Below are 14,471 nucleotides of genomic sequence, written 5' to 3' on the forward strand. Positions count from 1 at the left end.
TCTCAGTGCACCTCAGTTATGAAACCAGTCAGATTTCCATCCTAACTGCCCGTGGGCTCCAAAAGGTGGCACCCACAGAATTCCCATCACAATTGCTGCTTTGATCCTCAGTAGATTCAGAAAAGGAGAGTTCTGCTCACCGCCACTTCGCATGCTCAATGTGCCTCACAAACTCCGTCACAACCGTCCCTTTTTACAGCTGAAGAATAATATATTTGTGTAATCTGAAGGTCCCTCTTTCTTACAGTACTGCATTTCTGTGCCCATGGTTGTTTGGGGAACTAAAAAAAATATATATATTACTCACTCCCCCTCCCACCCGAAAAACTTCAAAGGGCCTTTTTTTAGAAATCATGTGCAATGCCTTTAAAAAGAAACTAGTTTGCAACTATGACTAACATTTGAACAATAACCCCTGTCGAATGAGAGCAAAAAAAAAAAAAAATTAAAATTAAAATTAAAATTTAAATTTAAAAAATCAAAACCCCTCCCCAAAAAAACCAAACTATGACTAGGTTGTGGCAAGTTAAAATGGGGGAAGCAAAAGGTGAACACCACTAAGCTATCCGTTAAGGTGGGCCCAGACATGGCTCTTAAAAAAAAGAAAAAAAAACAACCAAAAAAAACCTCCCCCCAGCAAAAAACCAACAAAACAAAAAACTTCATTGTCCCTTTGCAATCTTTTCAAGTTTAAAAAAATAGTCAACTTTGCCCTCCTGTAGCGGTTCAGTGAGTTTATCTCCTTCTGATTCAAGCAGCTTTGCACTTTGTTTTTTTTTTTTTTTTGGAAAAACACCACTTCTATAAAAACACACAAGAAACAAACTTAGTTTCAGTTTAGTCACGAGCTAGCCACAGGACTTTGCTGAACACAAACTCCTGTCATGGGAGACTCTTCTCTATCAATGCCTTGCCTCATGGCAAGGTGTCCTTCAGTCATGTAATGAGCAGGACCTGTATTAGCAGAAAACTGGTACGTGGGATGTCCAGCTATGCCAGTTTCTTGGCGCGGATTAGAGTAGACTGTTAAATTCATGTCCATAGCTCCGTTCTGTCCAAAGTCCAAGGTATTAGCAGCCACTGGGCGGTTCTGATAGGCCTGATTGCCTTGGTTACCAGTAGAGGAGGAAGATGTAGAGGAAGAAGTAGTTGAGGAAGACAGGGATGTCATGGAGTGGTGACTGTGGCCCACCTCCATAGAATCCTGGGTGGAGGAGCTGTTTGTTGGAGAATTGTAGACTCTCGGCCTGGTCCGGCTGCCCAAGGCTTGCTGTCCATGGTGGTGGTGGTGGTGGTGGTGATGGTGGTGGTGGTGGGAGCTGTTGCCGTGGTGATGGTGTAATGCGTTCTGTTGCTGAGGGTTGACATGGAAGGTGGTTTCCTGAACCGGGTGGTTCTCCACGGTGACCTGGGTGGGAGCTTCGGTGGCTGTCCAACCGATGGGAGGGGGAAACTGCTGCCGAACCTGCAAAATGCCAGGGACAACGCTGACTCACAGCTGTCCTTCCACCCAGCCACAGAATCGTAACGGCTGCGAAAGACCACCCAACCATCCAACACCATCCAACCATCCAAGAGCATCCAACCATCCAACACCATCCAACCATCCAACACCATCCAAGACAATGCAACACCATCCAACACCATCCAACCATCCAAGAGCATCCAACCATCCAACACCATCCAAGACAATCCAAGACCATCCAACACCATCCAACCAGCCAACCATCCAACACCATCCAACCATCCAACATCATCCAACCATCCAACACCATCCAAGACCATCCAACACCATCCAACCATCCAACACCATCCAACCATCCAACACCATCCAAGACCATCCAACACCATCCAACCATCCAACACCATCCAAGACAATCCAAGACCATCCAAGACCATCCAACCATCCAACCATCCAACACCATCCAACACCATTCAACCATCCAACCATCCAACACCATCCAACCATCCAACACCATCCAAGACAATCCAAGACCATCCAACCATCCAACACCATCCAAGACAATCCAAGACCATCCAACACCATCCCACCATCCAACACCATCCCACCATCCAACACCATCCAACCATCCAACACCATCCAATCATCCAACCATCCAATACCATCCAATGCCATCCAACCATCCAACACCATCCAACCATCCAAGACAATCCAAGACCATCCAACCATTCAACACCATCCAACCATCCAACACCATCCAACCATCCAACACCATCCAAGACCATCCAACACCATCCAACCATCCAACACCATCCAAGACAATCCAAGACCATCCAACCATCCAACACCATCCAACCATCCAACCATCCAAGACCATCCAAGACAATCCAACACCATCCAACCATCCAACACCATCCAACCATCCAACACCATCCAACACCATCCAACCATCCAACACCATCCAACCATCCAACACCATCCAAGACAATCCAAGACCATCCAACCATCCAACACCATCCAACACCATCCAACCATCCAACACCATCCAACCATCCAACACCATCCAAGACAATCCAAGACCATCCAACCATCCAACACCATCCAACACCATCCAACCATCCAAGACCATCCAACCATCCAAGAGCATCCAAAACCATCCAAGACCATCCAACCTCTGACCACCTTGTCAACCAAGTGTCACATCCAGTCGGTTCTTGAACAACACATGAGCAATTAAGTTATTTGTATTTATGCCAAATTTTTTAAATCTTAACCGAGCTTTGCAGTTGCATGATTATTCTAGAAATGCAGGCATGCCCTTAAAATTAATTTCCAAGACTTTTCTATCTTGAACAATACATGAGAGATTAAATTATTTGTGTTTGTGCCAATTTTTTTAATCTTAACCAAGCCTTGCAGTTGCACAATTACTCTAGAAATGCAGACAATGTACTTAAGAATAATTTTCAATACTTTTCTATCTTGAACAACACGTGAGAGATTAAGTTATTTTATTTATGCCCATTTTTAAAAACGTTAACCAAGCCTTGCAGTTGCACAATTATTCTAGAATTTCAGGCATGTCCTTAAGAATAATTTCCAATACCTTTCTACGAATACCTTAAGAAAAATAAATGCACATCCTGGATGTTATTTTCAAACACTTAAAGGAAGTCTGATAAGTGACTTTGCTGTCAAAATTATAGGAGCAGCTTTACATTATAGTAATAATAACAGCATTTGTACAACACTTGGAAAAATAAAGCCCTGACCTCTGGCTCAGGAGCCTGGAGACAAAAAGCAAAGCAAATGAAATTAAAATGTTGTAGCTCATACCTTGAAAGGTGCAAGCAGCATTAGAGGAACCACTGGAACAAACACAGCTGATTAAAGGCTACTAAAAAAGCAAGGTCTGTCTACACAGCAATGAATGGCCTACATGTGGGAGAATCTATGGCTTTATGTGTCCTGCATTACCTGTGGGCTGTGTGTTTCACAGTCCATGGCTTGCACAGCAGCAGTGAAGTGCCCACCGCTGTGTCGATGCTGGTGCGTGGGGTCCGACCGCGCCCTTCCGCTGTTGCTCGTGCCAGAAGATCCACCTGGAAAACCCCAACACGCTCAGTGACCAAAGGGACAAAGAATTTACAGCTATCCAACAATGGCATGAAAGGTTTATAAAGTGCCTCAAGGGAAAAGTATAGGATCAATGTTAATCACTCACATTTTTGCTCATCTAGTTGGGTTTTGAGGGGTTTTCTGTTTACCTGTTCCAGCTGATTAAAATAATTGTTTAGTGATCATGACTGATATTTTTTTGACAGTATGGGAAAAAAATTAACATTTCAGAGAATCATGGAATATTTTGAGTTGGAAGGGACCCACAAGGATCATGCGGTCCAAGTGCACAAACCCCCAGCAATCCCACCTGGGCATCCCTGGCAGCGCTGGCCAAAGGCTCCTGCAGCTCTGGCAGCCTCGGGGCCGTGCCCATTCCCTGGTGAGCCTGGGCAGTGCCCAACATGAGGAAACAGAATTTTATCACCTGTTAATGACCAAAACCCACCTGAGCTTGAAGATGTACTAGAGGTGGTTCCTGAAGACTGTGACTGCTCCATGGCAGGACTCGTGGACACGCTGTTACTCGTGTTGGTACCTTCGTCCGCCGTTTTCTTGAAGAAACTGTGCTGCAGGGCATAGTAGGGCTGGATTCGTGTCTTGGGGTCATAGTCAAGCATCCTTAAGATGAGGTCTTTGAACTTCAAGTAGTCAGCTACGGTATGACCTGACTCCCCAGCACGGCGCCCACCCGGCCCTCCTGTCTCAACTCCCAGGATATTGTGGAGTTTGCGAGTTCCCGGTGGTTTGTATTCCTGTGGGGAGGGAGGAATGGCTGGGAGTCAGTGTGTGAAACACAGATTCTGTATAAAAACTCAAATCAAGTAAGGAAACTGTTCAACACGACAGGAAATGTTATTTAATTGACAAGACAGAACAGAATAAACAACAAAACTGCATTTTCAGTAAGACAATGCAAAACAAAGTAACAACTCACCATTTTACATATTTTTATCTATATTTATTATTATCCTAATTGTTTTACCTACCCTTTTTCCATCTTTGGTCTTCTTCAAGTTCCAAGTGCTATCTGGCAACTTCTCAAAGAACTTTCTTGCTTTGGGTGCTTGGTCGAGGATATGGGTTGGTGGTATCCCCAAAACTTCCACTATTTTATTCATCTGATCCACCTGTCCCAAACAAAATGGGTTGGTGAAGGACAAGTGACAGCCAGCCCAGCTGTGGCACAAATGCCAGCTACTCATACAAGCTCTAAGTTAATTAATTTAAGAAAAATTTAATATGGACAAAACAAATGAAAGAGTAAGAGGGAGACACAGAAAATTATGAACAGGTAATTTTGTGTCCTGACAAAAGTCCTGTTATTGATCAGAATTACCAGATTTTCCTGATTTATGCATTCCAATAAACAGATGAAAATCATGATGGGGATTACCAACAAAAAACCCCAATTCCTGGGAGATAACTCACCTCATTTGCCCCACTAAAGAGAGGCTCTCCAGTGTGCATCTCGACTAAAATACACCCAAGGGACCACATATCAATTGCAAGGTCATAAGGCATTCCCAGTAGCACCTCTGGTGATCGATAAAAACGACTCTGGATATATTGGTATATCTGCAAGAAAAGCACCTCCAAGTCACCATCACACACAGCATCCCAAGGGAATGAAAATCCCAAGTGACAAAACACAGCTGCCATGAAATCCCATTTTGGTGCAGGGAAAGATGAGGTATCAGGGATAATAAAATCTATGCATATATTACATTAATGAAAGTGTCTAATTGTTAATTTCTAGGAAAATATTATGGTCACAAAAAAAAGCAGGAAGTTCAGCTTGAGTCACGTCATGTTTTTGTAATTGTGATTCTTAACATTTCAAAATGATCTTATTATTGATAAATAATGGATTTGGATAAATAATTCAGATGTGATTTCACCTGGTCTCTTCCTTCAGCCCTTCCTTTTAGTTTATAGCAAAAAGTTCTTTTATTAACCTAAACCTCTGTCTCATTTCTGCTTCCAAAACAATATTCCATATTCTGATCCACTATTTCTAAATTTATTCTGGGAAAAATCAATGGGGTGCTACTGGCCAGTGCCAGCTCCTCAAGAGACAACTGGGGCACTTTTGGTAAACTCAGTCCATGAATTCCTGAATTCTTTTCCAACAGATCCAATCTGCAGTGTCACTAATCATAAACAAGGGACATGCTAAAGGAATGCTCATGGAAAGAGGAATATAGATGGAGTAAGATAATAATAAAAGAGTATTCTGTTTATTTATTTTAACTTAATTTTTTGTTTTAGTTATTAGCACTGCAGATTTCTACCACTAAGTACTGGTGCATTCTCCCCTGACAGCACAAAAACAGCCAAGGAGAAAGGAAAAAACATGGAAAATTTATAATATTTTGGTGGATTTGTATCTACTAGAGCACTAGTAGTGCTAGTGGAGGAAGGAAGTGGAGGATTGTCAAATTGCTCAAAATAAGGTGTGGATGTGACACTTTTTGACTTGGTTTAGTGGTGAACATGGTGTTCCTCCTTCATGGTTGGACTCAACCTTAAAAATCTTTTCCAGCCTTGACAACTCTGGGATTCTGAGCTCTTGTGGCCTGTGGATCTCTATTTAAAATTGAGTTATTATTTTAAAACTGTTGTATTTGTGTTGCCCCTGGACAAAGGGAGGAATGCTGAATCTGACTCCATGTTCTCAGAAGGCTAATTTATTATTTTATGATCTATATTATATTAAAGAATGCTACACTAAACTATATTAAAGAATATAGAAAGGATACTGACAGAAGGCTAAAAAGATAATAATGAAAACTGGTGACTCTCTCCAGAGTCCTGACACAGCTTGGCCCTGATTGGCCAATGAGTGAAAATAATTTACATGAATCCAATGAAACAATCACCTGTGGGTGAACAATCTCCAAACACATTCCACATGAGCAAAAGAGAGGAGAAGCCAATCAGATAATTATTGTTTTCCTTTTTCTCTGAGGCTTCTCAGCTTCCCAGAAGAGAAATCCTGGGTGAAGGGATTTTTCAGAGAATGTGAATACCCCATAAAACCATCATGAATGAAGCTCCAATGAGCTAGATGAGTATTACAGCTTAAAAATCCTGCATTTTTCACCAGCACCAACTGAATTCTCACCCATTCCCCCCCAAAAACTCACCCTCTGCCCAAGCTGACACGAACTGCCAAAATCCACGATCTTGATGGCGCTCCTTTTGGGGTTGCAGAGCAGGATGTTCTCTGGTTTTAGGTCACAGTGAATGATGCTGAGCTCGGGGGTGGCCAGGAAGAGCAGGGCCGTGCACATCTGCTGCGCGAACTTGCGCGTCAGGTTGAGCGACACGCCGCGGAAGTTGGTGTTCCTCAGCAGGTCGTACAGGTTGTAGGACAGCATCTCAAACACCAAGCACAGGTGGTTCCTGAACATGAAGTGACGTTTCAAATGCACTGGGGAAAAGGAGAAAATGTCATTAATGCACTCTGAGAATGATGGGGTTATTGCAACACAGCGTGGAGGAAGGAGGAGCGTCAATAAAATAACAGAGCATCGGTTTTCTTCCCTGCTTCTGTGGTGTTTACAAAGTATTTCTGCCAAGGAGGCAGAAATTTCTGTCTTGGAGGACAAGAGGACATTTCCACATCCTCAGGTGCACCTCAATAAAACTGGAAAATTTTGTGAAATCTTTTAAATGCTTTAATCGATGTGTAGGAAGCTGGGCACTGAGTAAATAAGAGGACTGGGGTTTTTTCCTGGTTTCATGGTGTTTGCAAAATATTTCTGCCATGCCTGGGGCACAGGGGGGCATTTTACACATCCTTGAGTGCAAAAACTTGTGAAATCTTTTAAATGTAGGAAGCTGAGCACTGACTCAAACAAGAGCATTGGGTTTTTTCCTGGTTCCATGGTTTTTGCAAAATATTTCTGCCATGCTTGGAGGAAAAGAGGACATTTTCATATCCTCAGATGCACCTCAGTAAAACTGGAAAAACTTATGAAATCTTTTAAATGCTTCTAATCAATGTGTAAGAAGCTGAGCACTGGGTAAAATAAGAACATCAGGTTTTTTCCTGCTTCTGTGGTGTTTACAAAATATTTCTGCCAAGGAGGCAGAAATTTCTGTCTTGGAGGACAAGAGGACATTTCAACATCCTCAGGTGCACCTCAATAAAACTGGAAAATTTTGTGAAATCTTTTAAATGCTTTAATCAATATGTAGGAACTGAGTCAAATAAAAACTTTGGGTTTTTCCTGGTTCTATGTATTTACAAAATATTTCTGCCAATTTCTGCCATGCCTGGCGTACAGAGGGACATTTTACACATCCTTGAGTCAAAAACTTGTGAAATCTTTTAAATGCTTTCATCAATGTGGAGGAAGCTGAGCATTGAGTAAAACAAGAGCATTGGGTTTTTTCCTGGTTCTGCAGTTTTTACAAAATATTTCTGCCATGTTTGGAGGATAAGAGGACATTTTCACATCCTCAGGTGCACCTCAGTAAAACTGGAAAATCTTGTGAAATCTTTTTAAAAGCATCTTTTAAGTTTATTCAAAGTTTAAGCATCTTATTTAAGCATTTTATTTAAGTTAAAAGCACCTTTTAAGTTTATTTAAAAGCATCTTTTAAAAGCTTTAATCAATGTATAGGAAGCTGAGCACTGAGTAAAACAAGAGCATTGGGTTTTTTCCTGGTTCTGTGTTATTTATAAAATATTTCTGCCACTCCTGGGTACAGAGGGGCATTTTACACATCCTTGGGTGCAAAAACTTGTGGAAACTTTTAAATGCTTTAATCAATGTGTAGGAAGCTGAGCACTGAGTAAAACAAGAGCATTGGATTTTATCTGGTTCTGTGTTATTTACAAAGTTATTTCTGCCATGTTTGGAGGACAAGAGGACATTTTCACATCCTCAGGTGCACCTCAGTAAAGCTGAATTAACCAAAAACTTGTGAAGGGATATATGATCAAAATAAGTTATCACTCCCTTACATGTAGAGAGGAAATACTTAATTGTGAGAATAATTTAAAATACACAATGATATATCACTGCAATTTATAAGTTGATCACTTCAATTAATAAAACTGATCAATATCCCCAGGGAATTGTATTCATTTCCTTTCAGTTTATGAAAGGAAGCAATCCAAGACTTTATTTTCATTAAATAAATTGAAATATTCATCACATTCCTCTGTTCAGAGGCCAGCAGGGTTTGCCACTGTCAAACCTTCAGGCTGCCACAAGAAAACTGTAATAGGAAAAACATTTCAGAGAAAAAGCAACACGTTCTCCTTTCTGGGATAATAAAATCTTGAATATGAGCACCATGAGAATTCAGACTTTTAATTAAGGTGGATTTTTGGTCAGCTTGGTGGCCATGGATTTGTATTCTCCATCACCCCAGAGCAGTTCCTTCTGTGTCCTTTACAACTCACCTGAGGTGGAACACTTTGCTCCCAGCCTGATGCCATTTCCTGCCACACATCCTTGTCCAAATCCCTGTTCTCTCACCTTTGGAATTCTCCTCCCACCATTCCATGTCCTGCTGGGCTTCCTACACTTGGTTCCAGCCCCTCCCCAGAGTTCCTGAGCTTGTTGGGCCCCCCAGCTTGGCAGGAACCACCCAATATCATCACAAGTATTCCAAAATAGATTTGGCAATCAGCTGGAAGCAGCCTAAGCTCTACAGAAAGATCCAAACCATTCATCATGCAGTAAAAATGAGGAGTAATTCATTCCATACCTATGTAGTATTTCATCTCAGTGTCATGTTTGTTCATCAGCTCGAGAAGTCTCACTTCAATCTGGGCCTGGTTTAGGAAAGCCTTCTTGTTTTTGATGATTTTGATGGCCACCCACTCCTGCTCCACTCGGTCATAAGCCTTCACAACCTGCAGGAGAAAAATCCATCAGGAAAATCCAACTTCCAAAACCCACCCAAACTCCCTTGTTCAACTTTCTGAATTCTCCTTTTTAATTCTATTTCTTCTGAAGATACAATAAAGCTACAACTCGTTTATGATGTTTATTGCAGTGATGTCACTTTATGTGCAAATAAAATTATCTAAACCAAAAATTGTAAAAGGACTGGTAAATCTGAGAAAAACTAAAACCAACAAAATAAAAGCTCCATCCTTCTTCCAGCCTTGGCTAAAGCTGCAACCAGTCAAAACAAATGCTGCTAATGACATTTATAGGAGGTAGGATCCAGCACTAACTATTGTTTTAAGTTAAAAACCCAATTCAAACTAAAAACCTAACCCAAACTAAAACCAAACTCAAGTTAAAAATGTCAACAGATGGCAAAAGGTGGAGGATTTCTCATTGTAAAATGCAACACACACTGAAATATAATTAAATGTTTTCCTGGAAATAGCACAAAATATGAGTGCCTGAACAGGCACTCAGGATAACAAGAGTGAGAAAAAAGAGTTTTCATTTCAAAACAAAGCAGAAACAGCACTTCAAATGAACCACAGCTGTGATCCACAGCAATGATAAGAACACCTAAGGAGCCCTTACCTGTCCAAAGGATCCTTTGCCTATCAAAGAGTCGATTTCATAGCGGTCCATCCACTTCTCCCCATTTTTCACAATGTAGTCATAGTTGTCATCATCATAACCATCATTGTAAACTTTCCTCTCCTTTTTGTGACTGGAATCATCTCCCTGGCCCTGCTGATGCCGCCGTTTTTTTTTTGCATAGTAAACCTGGAGGGGAAAAGGAGCTTCCTTAAGAGCCCTGTTTACAACTGCAGCTCAAGAAAGAGGAAAATCAACTTTTATTCAGCATCCTGTGGTTTGAAAGTGGAATTTCTGCAAGTGGAAAACCAAACAATCCTCCCCTCCTATTGCTGTGTTTGAAGTCAGGTCATTTGTCCAAAGGAAAGTCTTGAATAATTGAAGAACTGGGAAAGCAGAGTTAAAGAAATGTACTGACACTACTAAATAATAACTGATAAAGGTACTAACACTGATAAGTAATAGTAATAACTCTGATAAATGTGCTAACACTAATAAATAATAATAATAACACTGATAAACATGGTAACACTGATCTCTGAAGTCACAGATGCCAAAAAACAGAAACACCCCAGCACACTGTGCACACAGTAAAATTCAAAATGCTAACGAGCCTGGAAACAAGAATTACCATTGATGTTCCTACAAGACTGGGAAAGAATTCCAAGGAAGTCATTAATCACCATAAAAATCCCTTCACATTCCTTTTAATTGTCAAAAACTTGAAACTAACTGCTGCTTTCCTGTATTAACTTGAACAACTTTGTATTTTCCATTTGTCTATAATATGTCATTCAATAATTAAGGGAAAACACTTTAGCATTTCCCTTATAAGCTCTCAGAAACATTAATAAAGTTTTATTAAGCTCAAAGTGTGCTCGTGCCACTCGTGACTCCTTGTCCTGCAAGCTCAACATTTGTTTATAAAACAACAGAAGATAAATCCCAGGATAAAAGATTTCCTGTGTGCTGGACAGAAAGCAGGACTGTGACAGCCATGACCTCAAACAGGACGTGAACAACTGAGAGAAAACTTCATTTTTTGGATCTCTTGATGGGATTATTTGTAGAAAATCCATTGAAATCATGTGTTGTAACAAACATCAGTGCATTGAAGACAGCTGCAGCCATTACCTCATTAATATGCTTGTATGTTTTGATCAAATCTACGGAGAGTTTCCTCAGTGGAGCAGTGGCTGGATCACGAAAAGTTTGGGGCATCCGCCTCTGGAAAGGGAATATGACAGAAATTAGAACAAAAATAGGAATTTAATGGTATAGTTACTACATCAAATTGTGAAATTCCTCATGGAAATGAGCTATTTAAATGCAGCAGGTCTTTTTTGAACTGACAATAAGAAAAACCCCACACCCAGTTTAGTTACTTTTTGATATATTAATAATTTTAAATACATTAAAAAAATTTCAAAAAGGAGTAAATTCCAAGATTCCTACCTCTCCTGCCACTACACCCAAAAGGTTTAATCCAAATCTCCTTTGACAACAAAGCCTCTCCTCCATCACTCCCCCTCCTCCTCAGGACTGACACATGAACTGTCACCACATTTGAGGTACACATACTAAAGTTCACAGGAACTGCTGGAGAACTGGGCCAGCTCACCACATTCAACTGCACTAAATTCCAAATAAATATTGGAATAAAATAAAACCAGAATCCAGGACTACCAAGAGACAAACCAGCTCTGGGGCCATTGCTGGGCCTGGAGCAGAGCCTGGGCCTGCTCTGACCTCTGCACACAGGGACAGACACAGGGACAGACACAGGGACAGACACAGGGACAGCCAGAATTCCCAGAATTCCAGAATCCCTGGGTTGGAAGAGACCTTCAAGACCATCGAGTCCAGCCCAGCCCCAACCCCTCAACTCAACCCTGGCACCCAGTGCCACATCCAGGCTTTGTTAAACACACCCAGGCATGGGGACTCCACACCTCCCTGGGCAGCCATTCCAGAACTTTCTCACGCTTGCTGGAAAAACCTTTTCCCTGCTCTCCAGCCTGGATTTCCCTTGGTGCAGCTCGAGGCTGTGTGCTCTGGGTGTGTCAGTGCTGCTGGAGAAAGAGCCCAGGGCCAGCTGAGCCCAGGCCCCTTTCAGGAGCTGTGCAGAGTGAGGAGGGCAGCCCTGAGTCTCCTTTGCTCCAGGCTGAGCACCCCCAGCTCCCTCAGGGCTTCCTCACAGGGTTTGTGTTCCCAGCCCCTCTCCAGCCTCCTTGGCCCCTCTGGATGTGCTCAGTGTCCCCAGGTCCTTCCCAAGCTGAGGGGCCAGAGCTGGGCACAGCACTCCAGGTGTGCCCTCAGCAGTGCAGGGACAGAATGACCTCCCTGCTCCTGGGACAGCCAGGGACAGACACAGGGACAGACCCAGGGACAGACCCAGGGACAGACCCAGGGACAGACACAGGGACAGACCCAGGGCCAGGCAGGGCTGAGGCCCCTCTCTCTCCCTGGGGCTCCTCTCCAGGCTGAGCAGCCCCAGCTCCCTCAGCCTTTCCTGGGCACGGAGCTGCTCCAGGCCCTTGCTCAGCTCCAGGAGCTCCTGGCCCTGCTGTGCTGAGGAGCCAGAGCTGGACACAGCAGCCAGAGGTGCCCCCAGGGCTGGGCACAGGGGCAGCATCAGCCCTGACCTGCTGGCAATGCCCATCCCAATGCACCCAGGACACTCTGCTGGCCCAGGGACAGCTCGGTGTCCCCAGGTCTCTCCCCAACAGGGCACCCCCAGCCTGGGGCTGGTCCCCTCCAGGTGCAGGACAGAAAACCTCAGGGTGAGTCTGAGCAATTCCATCAGAGAAAAGCTTCTTCTGTGCATGTTTTCCATCAGAATTATTAAACTAATAAAGGAGTTATTAAATGGAGGTGTCCAGGAAGGCCTGGAGGTGGCACTCAGAGCTCTGGGCTGGGGACAGGACACAGCTGGGATTCATCTTGGAGACCTTTCCCAACCTAAATGATCTTGGAATTCTGTGATAGGAACTTGAAAAAGCAGAAGTCACCTCCTGTGACTGAAGAGAGTTTGCCATTGCCAAGTCTACCTTCTAGTTTTTATACAATAACTTAATACTTATAATGGTTGCTGCACAAATAACCCTTTCTTTTCTTTTTCCCTCAATGACAAAATAAAAAGAATCACATTAAAGTTACCCAAAAAGGTCTCACAAAAAGAAATTAAAGAGAGTTTGTGCTTCTGAAACTGGATATGCACTGAGGCACCCGAGGGACCACCCTAGAAAGCCAAACTCCCCTTCTCCTCCTGTGTGGGCAGGGGGAAAAACCATTAATTTTATTTTATTACAAGTACAAGCACTTTGTAAACATCAGGAAACTGTTTGAAAGTTTCCTAAACAAACCATCAGACATTTACAAAACATTTTTGTTTCTTCCTTTCATCTGGCAAACAAATGTGGCCCATGAAATAAACCCCACCTCAAGGGGACCTTTAGGTTCTCTCCCTCAGCACTGAGCAGCAGCAAGTCCTGATCCAGCTGTCATTGTTAAAGCATCTCCAAATCCAAATATTTCCCTCAAATTCCTTAATTCTGACTGAGGAGAGGTGTTGGAATATGGGAACACCGGTGGGGTTTGCTGGTGAAAGAAACCAGGAGGTGGCAGAGGAATATCAGGAATATTGGCAGGGCTCAGTCTCTGTCCTGAGCTGGATGAGCAGAACAGGGATTTGATTTTTCAGGGAAAAGTCTCAATGTGGAAGAATTCTATAGTTCTGACCAACTATTCTGACAAAAAATTGCTCTGATTTGGAAAAGGAGTTTGTATGACAAGTCTTGATGTTTATTTTCTAATTTATATGTCAAATTTGCTTGCTTACCACAAAAATAAAGACTTAATTTCCACTCTGAAATTAACAGCCTAGTAAAACAAAAAAAAAAAAATCTGAATTATCACCATCCAAAAATTGTAAATAATTTAAATTCTGCAGGCTACTGCAGCCAGTCCCTTCTTTAACAATTGTGCACTTTGACAATCTCACATTTCTGAGCACACTCCTGAACCTGTATGAACTTTTCAGAAGTTTGATTTTGCTCCCTGGGTTCATAAAGTTTTGGGTTGAGTTTTTTCCCTCACGCTTTTATACTGTGAAATTTGTAATATTCCCTTCTTTATTCAAGAGAGATTCTTTCTTCCTGATGATGGAAGAGCACAGAGCAAAATAATTTTGTGTTTTATACAACAGCACTGTCCAATCCTTTATTGATGGGGTTACTCTGATTTCTGACTTGGATTCAAGGAGTGCTCAACCAGCAAAGAAAGGGAAAAAGGGGAAAGGGGAAAGGAGAAGGGGAAAGGGGAAAGGAGAAGGGGAAAGGAAAGGAAAGGAAAGGAAAGGAAAGGAAAGGAAAGGAAAGGAA

The 14,471-nt window shown here is 42.4% G+C and overlaps 1 protein-coding gene across 1 annotated transcript in view; it reads right to left on the reverse strand.

Moving 5' to 3' along the window:
• Positions 1-766: 766 nt before the first annotated feature.
• Positions 767-14,471, reverse strand: part of DYRK1A (dual specificity tyrosine phosphorylation regulated kinase 1A) — a 78,553-nt gene continuing 64,848 nt past the window's right edge. The window contains exons 4-12 of the mRNA XM_066545559.1: positions 11,224-11,316; positions 10,090-10,278; positions 9,311-9,458; positions 6,730-7,016; positions 5,012-5,158; positions 4,570-4,710; positions 4,029-4,335; positions 3,440-3,564; positions 767-1,465 (exon numbers count right to left, since the gene is read on the reverse strand). Of these exons, the coding sequence (XP_066401656.1) occupies positions 842-1,465; positions 3,440-3,564; positions 4,029-4,335; positions 4,570-4,710; positions 5,012-5,158; positions 6,730-7,016; positions 9,311-9,458; positions 10,090-10,278; positions 11,224-11,316 (2,061 nt within the window). The 3' untranslated portion in view covers positions 767-841. The remainder of the gene's footprint in view (positions 1,466-3,439; positions 3,565-4,028; positions 4,336-4,569; positions 4,711-5,011; positions 5,159-6,729; positions 7,017-9,310; positions 9,459-10,089; positions 10,279-11,223; positions 11,317-14,471) is intronic.

Source organism: Molothrus aeneus, chromosome 2 (assembly GCF_037042795.1).
Source record: "Molothrus aeneus isolate 106 chromosome 2, BPBGC_Maene_1.0, whole genome shotgun sequence".
NCBI classification, from domain to species: domain Eukaryota; kingdom Metazoa; phylum Chordata; class Aves; order Passeriformes; family Icteridae; genus Molothrus; species Molothrus aeneus.